At 39.5% G+C, this 13,132-nt stretch overlaps 1 protein-coding gene across 18 annotated transcripts in view; it reads right to left on the reverse strand.

Moving 5' to 3' along the window:
- Window positions 1–13,132, reverse strand: part of Elf2 (E74 like ETS transcription factor 2) — a 93,134-nt gene that overhangs the window by 12,759 nt on the left and 67,243 nt on the right. For 14 of the 18 annotated variants that reach the window (XM_063260776.1, XM_063260788.1, XM_063260782.1 and 11 more), the window contains one exon: window positions 928–1,041. In XM_063260776.1, coding sequence (XP_063116846.1) covers window positions 928–1,041 — 114 coding nt within the window. Of the gene's footprint in view, window positions 1–927; window positions 1,042–10,789; window positions 11,352–13,132 lie in introns of those variants that run through there. The other 4 variants (XM_003476803.5, XM_003476805.5, XM_023560309.2 and 1 more) reach the window with 3 other exon arrangements.

A 13,132-nucleotide genomic window follows, 5' to 3' on the forward strand; every position in this document is an offset into this window, starting at 1 on the left:
AGGAGTATACTCTGCAGAGCGAGAGCAGGCCGCTATGAAAGACAGCACAGTGGCCATATGTGCAGCATTTCTGTCTTGGCCTCCAGAGGCGCTGAGATTACAAGCGTCCACCACTACACCTGGCTCAGTATCATCTTTCAATACTTAATACTTTGTTTAATGGAACCACTCTAATACCACAGCTCACTGAAACAGGGCACACAGACTACTATCCAATATTCTGGCTTCCTTCAGCTATGCATCAATATTCAGGATATGACACTTCTATTTCAAATTGGAACTAGTTAATATAGTCTCTTGTGGATTAATACAGTAATCCCTTATGCCATAATTTTCCTCTCATATTCCTGATTAAACATGAAGCTCCTATTCCAATTAAAATACAGAACTGTCTTAGCATTTATCATAAATTTCCGTAAAAGGATCAATCAAGTCAGATTATTATCTGGACATTAAATTACAATTATGATTAAGTAAAATTAGTAGAAAATTAATATATAAGTCAGTTTAAAAGGAAAAAAATGGATCATAAGAAAACAGCAACTCTCAGGCTGATAGGACGGTGCAACTAGCCTCCTCTCTCCGCCATGGACGATTCCCTGGAAATACTGCCTGTTTACCACTACATAAAAGATCCAAAGTGGCCCCTATATGCTGTGCTCCTAAAGATCACAGAGGCTGGCAGTTTACCCAGAATTAAAGAAACAGATATAATAAGTAGCTGTTCTATAAAAGATTTTTATGCTTGTGAGGATATGCTTTATATTTACTTACAATGAAGTGATTCGTGAATCTTAAAAAAAGATCATTTATTACTGAGAGATATTCATGAATAATAGACCTCTGAAAGCTCCCATAATACCACAGAAAACTGCATTTAAAGGTCTCTAACACAAAGTAACAGACATGTTTAGTACAAAAACATACCAGGACTTCTTGAATCCCTCAAGCAGGTAGGAGACTCCATATGAAGCAGGGCTTCAGCAGCTTCAATTGTCTTATCAGTACAGTGTGCATTACTGCTGTGAACTGATGCTTCCACTGGGGAGAAAATAAATACTCAATTAAAAAATGAGCCAATCGCATTACTCAACATAAACACATTCTAAGAAATAAATTTTCATGTGAATACATAAATCACTGATACATTAGTCTGCACCCATGATAGAAATTTAAAAACCAAAATAAGCCAGTATCTACATTTTATGAAATATTTATTTAAAAGAAACCAATCAGATTAGAAATTAATGAGAATTTTCCAGATCTTCTCCAAATGAAAACAGAGGCTTATTTATTTATTTATTTATTAAAGACAAGGCTTTCACTATGTAGAGGCAAGGCCAATCTCAAACTGCTGATCTTCTCTTCAGTCTCCCAAGTGCTGGGATAATAGGCACGTGCTACCACCACCCAGCAAAGAAAGACCCTTGAAATCTGAACTCCCCATCAAAACTAATGGGTGTTAAGTATGTTTGAAGATCACTGTAAGGTCAATTGTGCATTATGACAATAAACACAACCTGCAACCAAAACAGAAATAACTACATATCTAGAGGAATCAATCAAAAACACTGCTTTCTAATTTAATTTAGGGCGAGGATATAGCTAAGTGGTACAGCACCTGCCTGGCTACTGTGAGTTCCCAAGTTCAACTCTGGTACCAAAAGAAGAGGAAAAAAAAAACCTAACTAGTTTAATTTAATGAGGTAGTTCAATTTTTAGAAACTGCCCCAGCTGAGCAAAAAAATAATCTCTAGGCAAAGCTACCTGCAGATGGACAAGAACCAACACTCACTTTAGCACCACGACTCAGCAACTTGCTTCATCATAACCTTATTCTTTTCTTCAAAACCTCTCTGGAGATTCCTGGCTTTTACCAGACAAAATTTTTAGTGCCCCCCCCACTTTGCCCCCATGAAGCTTTTTAATTCCACCAACCTTTGCACCTCTCTTCTATACTTCCTTTATGCTCTGCTATTAAGTTACTTGTGCAAACAGTAAAGTGTACAAGCAGTGGTTTGGGCTTTCAGGTCCAGCAACTTGGGATCTAGTCTGCCACTCAGGCAAGCAATTTAATCTCTAAAAGTCTGTTTCCTCTTTCCCAATACAGGACTACTACTTACCTCAAACAGTTAAATGAAGGGGCCAGGGATTTAGCTCAAAAGTGTAATAGCTGCCTGGCAAGCATGAGGTCAAGAGTTTGATCCTCGGTACCAAAAACAAAAACAAAACAAAACAAAAACCAAACAGTTAAATGAAATGATTCCTATTTTTTAAAAAAAGTCACTCCTTTTTTAGGGGGAGTGGGGTGGGAGGGCACACCAGGGATCGAACTCAGGACACCTTGCACTTGCCAGACAGGCACTTTGCCACTGGCCTATATCCCCAGCCCTGTCTCCACATTTTAAAAAGTGTAATGATGATCTCCTGTTGCTCCGCAAGCTTCTACGTTCTTCAAGGTCAAAGGGGCTACCTTAATCCAACTTCATAGCCACTACACTTCCTAATACAGACTTTCCATATAGCTCATACAAAAATTTCTTTTACGTGAATTAAGGTCAAGCCAGTCACTCTGTAAGAAAACTGACACATCAGGCACAAACTCACTACTGTAATGGTATATTAATTACCTTTCAGATTTTACATACTGAAAATTTACATGGTAACAAGTTGTGAAATATTAATACGTGAGTTTCTAACTTGATTTTTCTCAAGATGTCCTTCATGGAACTAAAAGCAAATGTTTATATAAATTTCATAAAATCATATTACAAATTTACAAGCTTCACATACTTAAGATAGAAACATTTTAAAACTGTTTCAGGACTTTTAATTAGGAAAAATTCACTTGGCCTTAAAAATTCACCAAATGCTATAAAGTCTCAGCCTTAAACACCAGTCATTTGGAGAATGCTTGTTTAAAACATCCAGGGACTGTTTTACCACCTGTTGCACATCATCCACACTCTCAACCAAGGTACTAGGTCTCTCCAGTTGCTCTTTCCATTTATGGCAATCTGCTCAAAGCTAAATGGTTCCAGAGAGGCAGCCAAACCTCCAAGTAAATCTATCTTTAGGTGACCCTGCTTACTCTTATCTGCAGCTTCACTGAAGCAAAGGATTCAGCCAGCATTTCTAGCTCAACTTTATTATGTTAAGTATAAAATATACTACTATTCTTAAGCAGTTTTTCCAAAGTGCCTCACTACAATGCTCACATACACTAATGGAAAGCAAAATCTCAGGTTTTTAAAATTTAATCTAGGAACCATCATCTTTAAATTCAGCTTGGTGTTGCAATTTAGTTGTTGTCTTAAGTGCTATTAATAAACCATCCTGAGTAAATTAATTCCTTATGTAATTGTATTAAGACACTACCGTATTACAGTCAGAGCTTCAAGTGTTTGATAATTATAGTTAGAATTTTATTAGATTTTAACATGCTTAGGTTATACGCAAGATGCAATTTGCCAAAGGGTTACATATTGTGCACCCTACATTCTTAGGTAGTTTGAAGTACATTTTCAAAACCATGAACTTCATTTACAGTTGGTCATGTTTGTAAAATTCCCTCCACCCTCCCTTGATACTGGGGACTGAATCCAGGACCTCATGAATGATAGCCCTCTACCACTGAGCACATTCAAGACCTTTGTTTGTTTTCAAGACAGGGTCTAGCTAAAGAGCCCACTGCCTTAAACGTGCCTCAGATCTCCAAGTAGCTGGGATTACAAACTAGAGTTACACGTGTACACCAGTATGCACAGCTTGACTTCCACCTTTTTTGATAACTGCGACTTTCACTTGTCATTTTCATCTACCAACTCAAAGATTAATACACATGCAAAAAACTAACCTCTCAAATCAATTTACAATAACATTTCCAATACATTACTCATATTATAAAAATGTTGACATAAGCGAATAATCTTTCATTTTTGGAGACAGGGTCTCACTTTATAGCCCCAGCCTGGCTCAAACTTACAATCTTCATGCTTTGGCCTTCTGAGTGCTTGAACTATAAGCATGTACCTCCATGCCAGCTCACAAGAAATTTTTGCTAAAAGCAATTCAAAATATACCTCTCCTAGTCAAGTTTCAGCTACTTAAAAATGTTTTCGATACTATTTTTTCAGATCAATAATTCAAATAATTTCAAACTGTACAATTCTAAATTATAAACATGAATTTAACACTGGTATACAATCAAAGTAAGCAAACTAGCAACAGTTAAAAAAATAATGTTCCTTATCTTATTTAAATTTGACTGACTTGCCCAGCATTATATGGCATTTTATGAGACAAAAAATTACTGTTTCTAAAAGTAGAAACAGTAAAGTTAAAATAATTGGATAGGTATCATTTTCTAGTAGTTATTTCTGCTCAATCCTCACACTATATGCCATTACAAGGTATTACAAAGATTACTATAGCTATAGTGCTTTGTGTGCCTTCCCTTCACTATTGGTAAAAATACTCTTGTTTCCACTTCTATTTTTCTAATCAACTGGTGTTTGTATGGTAGAGTATTCCAGACTCACTCAACAGCTGTTAGAAAATACCAAACTTGGTAATTAACTCTGACAAGAGGCATACCTCTCAGCTTTGCATGAGAGAATGCTGGCAATGGATGCAGTACATAACAATGTTCTCAGAGTCAAAAATAAAATTTAGTAGCAATTTAGTTCGAGAGCAATGGGAAAAAAATAAGAAGACATTTCATTAAGTAATAGTCCCCTACAACCCAAACCTCAAAGTAATATAAAAAGTCTTCTTTCATTCTACTACTACACTGATTTACCAAGGCTTATCTCCTAAGGCCCCCAGACTTTAACACAAATACAGTAAAGAAAGGAAGAAGACAGGTCTGGGATATTCCACTTTTATCTTGTTTCTCTTGACCTGCTAACAATATAGTGGCCACCACAATGTGTAACAGGAAAAAAGAGAGAGAAAGAAAGAACATTCTCTAACCAGAGGTGTCCAATAAAATAAAAGTCACATATACCTTTTTACAGCACTGAGAATTGAAACCAGGGCCTTTATACTAAACAAACCATATTCTCCGTCCCTTTTTCTTAATTTTTTATTTTTATTAGTATGTTTACAGTACATAATTAATTACATTCTGTAGGAAATGGTACATACAACACAATCTCAATTTTTTGTCCTCTTTTCCTTATGCCCACCTTTAAATTTTTTCTTTTGCCAGCATCAGATTTTGTAAGTCTTTTGTTTGTTTGTTTTTGTTACTGAAGATCAAACACACAACCTTGCGCTTGCCAGGCAGGCACTTTGTGCTGCTGAGCTATGTCCCTGGCCTATTTTGTAAGTTTTTATCAAGTTCCCAACCCATTTTTTATTTTGAGACAGGTCTTGCTAAATGGCCCAGGCTGGGCTAGCACTTGCAATCCTCTTGTCCCAGCTTCTCAAGAATGCCAAGATTATATGTACAACTACACCTGACTTAAGCCACTTTAAATGTAATTTAAAATTTTTCAGTAACCACATTTTGAAATGCACAAAGAATGTGACATGAATATCCTTCATTTAACCCAGTATATCCGAAACACTGCCATTTAACATGTATACAATATATAGGTTTTAAATTCAGTTGCTACACCACATTTCAAGTACTCAATAATCACTTGTGTAAGTGGCTGCCATACTGAACTGTGAACTACAACTATTTGGATTTCAGCTATTCTTATTTTTGGATGGAGGACTCTTTTATACTCAAATTACTCAGGACCTCAAGATTTTGATGTTACTTATTATTATAATTTTTCATTAATTCATTTAAAATACTTACACTGTTTTTATGAAAAATAGAACACAAAACCTGAGTAACTTTTTTTTCTCACATTTTTGCAACTAGGCAGGCAGGGGATGGGTAATGCAGTGCTAGTGATCAAAACCAGGGTCTTGTACATACTAAGCAGGAACTCTACCCCTGAGCTACATCCCCAAGTCCTGCAAACCTTTTAATAACACTGGATTTAATAGAAAGCAGATGGATTTATCCATCTGCTTTTTCAATGGTTATGCCCAAATATCCCAACAGCCTCTAAAAAACTTTACATTTGTGAAAGACAAATACTATCAGTATATCATGAAAAGTCTAAAATGCTTGGGACTCTTAGAGTGGTCACATCAGGCTGGTCTGTGACTGAGAAACATAGCTGTAATTTGTCAAACATAATAACAACTAAATTCTAGATTGTGTTTCTGTTTTAGCTCCTAAAACATAAATCTTACTATACAGGTGAAAAACTATGATTTTATTTCTGTAAGTAAAACAATGTATGTCCACTTAAATATAGGGACTACTGAGAAAGATTTTTCGAAGTATGTCTTTGCATTTTTTTTAAATATTTAAATTGTAGATTATACAATGAGCTGTTTTAAACAAGGCTAAGAATACTACGTTCCCTACCCTTCTCTATCAGCCAAGTTTGTTCCTAAAGGAAATCATTTTATGTTGAATTAACCTTACCCACATTTTGCATACTAGTATTACTCTGGCTTTATTATTTTATTTATTTTTTAGAGACAAGGTCTCATTATGTAGGTGCATGTTGGCCTCAAATTCCTAACAATTTTCCTGCTTCAGTCTCCTGAGTGCTGCAATTACAGATGTGTCTATATAGATGTGTCCAGACTGACTGACTAGATTCCTTCTTATATAAATTTTAGTGTTAATGCTGTGATAAATTCTGGAAAGTAATTTTTCAATAATTTGGTTTAAAAAAAAAACAAAAACAAAGACATTTTTTTCCAAGGAATGAGGACAGAACCAGGAGCTTCCTGTATGTATTTCCAACACTAATTATACTCTCAGGGAACAAATAAATTTTTTAAATGACAAAAATTAATGCTCTTCTTCTACCTTTATTTCAATACCTTGCTTCCAATCTTTTCAACACAGCTCAGTTGTTTTTTCTTCTTCCAATTTGACAATCACAAACCTGAAAATCTGGTATTTGAAATATATCTTAGGACTTTAGATACTGAATACTCAAAAGTTATTAAATATTTCAATTTACAGTGAAATGAGACTTTTTTTTCAATTTCTTCTTTTTTTTTTTTTTTTTTTTTTGTCTTTTTCCTTTTTATCGGTACCAGGGATCAAACTCACGACTGCCTGCTTGCAAGGCAGGCGCTTATGCTGCTGAACTAAATCCTCAGCCCCTCAATTTCAAATTTCACAATGAATGAACACTGACGTAACAGATTTTGGGAGGAGGGTTCATGAAAATGTCTTGGTTCCATTTTCAGAAAAATCTCCTCCTTTCACTTAATAACTGCCTTGTACAGCAAAATTCTGGTCCCCTCTTCTCAAATTAAGAAAAATTACAAAGTCAAGGAATGCATACTTGGGAGTAAAAAGGCAGATTAAAAACAAAATCTTCCACAAAATCCAGCCTATATACACAGAATACTTACTTGTAAGTATTAGCAAGGTAGAAATGTTGGGCATTTGTTTCTATTACATTAAGCTGTATCTGTATCTACTAGAACTGAGCTAAAATGAAGTAGATCACAGACTTCCTCAACAGCTACAAGTTCCAATTAGGCACACATTTACATTTTCAAAGACTTAATTACTAATCTTAAAGACATATTTACTCACATAATGTATTATTTTTTAAAACAAAAAAATACAAGAAGCCTTAACTTTCCATTAAATGTTTCTGAGTCACTCGAAATTTTAGAGCTGTACAAGTTTTTAGAGGACATCTAGTCAACCCTGTTCCCTTAAGAGAAAATGAAGCCTTAAAGAGGTTAAGTCACTAGTATGCATTAGTTTCAGTAATAGCCAGATACAGACCCTCAACTCCAGATTGGAGGGTCAAAGCTCATTCTCATACACATGTTACCAATAAAAGTTTCTATAAAGTATGTCAAGTCTTGACCACAAAAATGCTTTCCATCTTAAAATGACAGTGATTTATAATATGCTTATTTATTTCACCTTTTATGCAAACTCCTTGACAATATAAATATTAATAACTAAAGGAGTACCGACCCATGATGCTTAAGTTCTAAAGGGAGTAAATAAAAGCAGTACAGTATAGGGCCAGTATAGGATTTTGCTCAGCAGTTGAAGTGTTTGCCTGGTAAGTGCAAGGTCGTAAGTTAGATTCCAGGTACCAATAAATAAATAAATGAAAATAAAAAGTAAAAGCAGTACAGTATATCCTCGGCACTTAACATGTAACAATGATAATGATTACACTAGACTATCTTCTCTGTAAGTCTTCATAAATATCACTCATCCGAATTAACCCATCATTATAATCACAACTTTTTACATTTGTACATTATACACATCTTTATCTGTCTCAAACTGCCATTGTAAACTGGCAGTTTTAACACCTTACAACCATGAATCTTAATTTTCTAGGCCATCTTTCCTCTTCAACTTTTAACTCACTGAATAAACCTTGGATAAATCAGCAAACCTGTCTCAAGTTTCTTTCTAAAATACAGCTTGTAAGGGAGCTTCAGATTACATGAACGTAACAGAGGAAAAAAAAAAAATCAGAAAATACTCATATGCAAAACATTCTTTGTAGAATATTACAATCAAAAAGAAACTTTAACTGTAAGCTATAGAGAGAGTGCTAAAAAAAAAAAAAAACTGAGTTGGGCTGGAAAACGGCATATAGCTTTTTAAAAACTTTTATGAAAGCTGAGAGTGTAACTCTGGTGCAGCACTTGTCTAGCCTGTCAGAGGCCCTGGGCTCAGATCCCCAATACCACAAAACATAAATAATCAAAAACAAATTCTTATGAAAAGAACACTAAAGTTATATTTTCAAACCAAAGACTGTTACAATACCTACTCCAAACAAAGTATCTACAGGTCATATTCAATTCCAAAAGTTCGTGAAAAAAATATCTTACCGACAAAATTAAGTCCTTTTATCTTTTTAGAATTTTTAAAGTTCTGACTGCGGAAGCTATTCTGTCTCGCCTAAGTTTTAACCACTGTATACAAGATGTCTTAAAATGTACACACACACACAAATATCAATGATCAAGAACTCTCAGAGCCAATAATATAAACCCAACATTTTATACTAGTTCATGTCAATTAGTGCACTGAATATTACACAAAGGAACCAAGCTATCATCGGGCTCTGCCTTTCACTAAAACAACTGTCAAAAAATGTGTTTTAATGTCTCGGTATGCTGCTTTTTTCTTTGGGCCATCTGAAACACGTAATATTACATTACACAAAATAAAAGGCTGCTCGCCATGTGTTACACAATACATATGGTTATATTACTCCAGACTTTATTTAAACTTAAAAGTTCTTCTGTTAAATTCAGATACACAAAACATGTGTTCATGATTTTGCCCTAGTCAATCTAAATCAGTCTCGCCAACCAAACTAACGTCAAGACCCCTACCTGAAAACAATGGATGGAACAGTATAACATCTTTTACAGCATTGCTGTTAGGTAACTTATTTATTTTCCAATTCCCACCGATACATGAAACAAAACCAGGAAAACGGAATATGCACATTTATAACAGTAAGCGAACAATATTCAAGCGCTCTTCCAAAGATCCAGGGCCCTCACTGCTCTATTTGTAAAGCTGCCTTTTCCATGTAACTTAAGTCCGTGCCCTTCCGCTGCAGCAGTGGCGCTGCACATCCCCCACCCCTACGGCCACTTCCGTGTTTACACTCCTCTTCCCTCCAATTCCATGCGTACAATGTCAGCTTCACTCCCGCCCAATCTTCATTGGCCAAGCGCGGGCCCTTAGTCCCGCCCCCAGAAATCAACGTTCTCATTTGGAACATCTCCGAGAGCAGATTGGAACCGCGGGCCTGTCAATCCCGCGCGTTCTGTCCTCTCCCAGGCGCTTCCGCTGTGGTGGGAGGTTTGGGGGAGGGGAAAGGGGGCAATTCCGTGCTGAGACTTCCCGGGGGCCAAGATGCCCTCCCGCCCGCTCCACTCCTTCACATTCATCCACTGTTTACGAAAAACACTTGCTTTTCTCGGACTCCCCACGCTCCATGTCAGGGGTACAAAATATACCCCGTGTCCTTCCCAATCTCCCCCAGAAACACCACCCATAAGAGAAGGGACATAAATCCAGTTTCCTCACAGCCCCGTCGCGGCGGAGGGAGGCGGGCAGGGAGAAACGCCGTCCCGACCGCGCGACACTGAGTGATCCTTCCCGGGACCGTTACTCCGGAGGCGGCGTGCCACAGGCACGGGGAAAGGGAGGGTCCGCGCGGGTTTTGGCGGGTACTGTCCGCCGGACATCGCCCGGGGCCACCTCGTCCATGCGGAAGTCACGGGCCGGTGGGCGCCGAGAGTCCCCGTGGGAGCCCTCCGTCCGCGGCCGCGGCCAGGAGCGGCCTCTCTGGCCAGACAGCGTGGCAGACGCCGCCGGGAGACAACAGCCCCAGTCACTTCCTGGTTCCTCGGCAACTGGGGTGAAGCGCGCAACTCGTCCATGCCTAGTCCCCAACTTAACCGCGGCTCTGTGCCCCGCAGCCACTGCCAGCGCTCCGCCCGGCAGCCGCACCGCACCCGGCGAGCCCACCCTGAAGCGACAGCGCCGGATTCGAGGCAGGTTACTCTCCAAGGTGATCACTTCCTGATTCGCCGCCTCCATTACTTCATTCACTCCCCCCTCTCCCAGCCGCCTGGTGCCTGAGGTGGACGCGCACCCTGCACTGCCCGCTCCAGGGGAGGCACCCCGCCTTGGGTGCACCCCTTGCTCACTGCGCCAATGCACGGCAGAAAAGTTCCCTGTCCTCACCGGCCCGGATGAGCAGATCCAGCTGGTTCGTGGGTCCCTCATGCAGAGACGTCGCCATGTTTATCCCGGGGCTGGAGCTGCTGCTGCTGCTGCTTCACATTGACTCCACCGTGAGCGGCGGGGGTGGAGGCGGAACCGCGGCCGGGGACACGCGCCGTGCGGCCGCGACACACACGCACTCGCACACACTCCGATGCCCGGATCCTTGCGCGTCCTCCCACAGGAAGCCGCGGCCGGCCCGCCTCCCGCCGCCGGGCTGAGAAACCCCACCACCTAACGGCAGGGCGGCGGCGTCCCGGCTGGCGGCGCGATCCTTCCGCCCCGCGCCCAGACAGGAAGTCCCGGCGCCGAGCGCCGAGCGCCGAGCGGCCGCACGGACACCTGAGGCTGCGCCCGGCCACCGCCGGGACGGCCCACGGCAGGAAGGGGCGCATTTCACGCTCTGCGGAAGCGAGCTCCGCGATCGTCCCCCCCACCCCGAAAAAGGCCATTAATCACATTTTCTTCCCAGAAGCTATCTAATACCTAGTCTCACCGCTGTAAATAAAGGTGGCTTGCTAACTTGTTTTGGCCTTTTCAGAGCTTATGCAACATGTAATCAGTTCGCTTGAAACGACAGCACTTTAAAATAGGAAAAACAAAAAGTCGTACCTAGAGAATATTCCAAAGCATTACTTGGAAAGTGAGGAGACCGACTACATCCGTTCGTTCCCCTTTTACTGAAGTACTAAGCACACTAAGCAGGAATGTAGCATTTTGTATATACCTCAGAACTCGCCAATCCCAGAGAGATCAGATTGGAGCCCTGTTTGCTAATCGTGAAATGCGTGTGCCTTTCACTTTTGTTTAGTGCATTTGGAAAATAAATCTATTCATTTTATGTCACCTACTTCCAAAAAAATCTCTTTGCTAGAAACTAACCTTGTAACAAATATACTACCTATCAAAACACAACAGACAGGTAAATTGCCAATTTAGTGTCTGTAAATTTACTGAAAACAAAATCAAACCAATGACAAGACAATCCACACCTCATTAAAACAAGAGCATGCCTTTTTAAAAAAATTGTGCTGGGGACTGAACCAAGGTCTCACACACCTGAGCAAGCCCTCTAGCACTGAGGTACATCACCAGTGTGCCTCCTTTTTTGCTTTTGTTTTGTGTTTTGGTACAAAGCACTGAGCTACATCCCCAACTCTTCTTTTCCACGTTTCATTTTGAGACAGGATCCCAGTTAAGTAGCTAAATTGCCTGGCGTGGACTCAAACCTGCATCCCCATCTCAGCCTCCCAGAGTGCTGGGATCACATACGTACACCATCATACCTGACTAGCATTTCTTAGCTTAAAAAAAGTTTGAAACAAATGCTATCCTAAAATATATCACAACACTGACATTACACAATGCTTTTGTACAAAAAAAAGTGTTAAACATTTGCTAAATAAACACACAAAGTGGTCTGACTGATACACATTTAACAAGGTGACAAATTTTATGATCTAAATTAATTGACCTGTTCTTGTAATCAAGAAAAATATTTTCAGTGGTAATATACAGTATAATTTTACAAATCTGATCCAACCTCAGAACAGCACAAAATGGATTTTAAAAACTTGGAACAGTGGTCATAGTGGCACACACCTGTAAACCCAGCACTTGGGAGGCTGAAGCAGAAAGATTGTTAGGAGTTTGAGAGACCAGCCTAGACTGCAAAGTAAGTTCAAGGCCAGCCCAAACTGTGTAGTGAGACTCTGTCTCAAAAAACAAAGAAACTTGTAACTATTTGTTTTCATTTCTCCTAATATTCATCTATTCTCTTGGGCTTTCCCCTTAGCCTTTCCACCACTGCCAAAAGGACTTACAGGCTGTTACCAGAGTGCTGTCCTACTCCTAGACTGAGTAAAACATGTAGGGGGTAAGCAGAACTGAAAACGGGAAGCTTTTACTTTGTATTGCTAATCAATTTAAAGTAAAGATGAGCCACTGATAGAACTTCATTACATAGTTCAGACTGGCCTAGAACTTACTATGTAGCCCATGCTGGCCTCAAACTCACATGGATCCACCTGTCTCAGCCTCCCAAGTGCAGGTCCAGTTTAGGCAGCATCTTTAACAGCTTCCATATGGAGGATAAGGAATATTAAGGGGTAACTGTTGGCTTTTGGCTTATTATTGAAATTGGTAATCTATCTGACTCTTCATTCTTGTCGGTTTTTCATGTATTCTACACAGAAGGGAAAGCAGCAATATAAGCTGAAAGTTTACTTTTTGTGGAAGTCAATGCAACTCAAGAAGAAAAAATCATCTTCTCTGTGTGGGAAGAATCAGCATCAGCCTGATGCA

The sequence above is a fragment of the Cavia porcellus genome, unplaced genomic scaffold (assembly GCF_034190915.1).
Source record: "Cavia porcellus strain 051 isolate PalLab524CR breed Dunkin Hartley unplaced genomic scaffold, mCavPor4.1 scaffold_14, whole genome shotgun sequence".
Taxonomy (NCBI): Eukaryota; Metazoa; Chordata; class Mammalia; order Rodentia; family Caviidae; genus Cavia; species Cavia porcellus.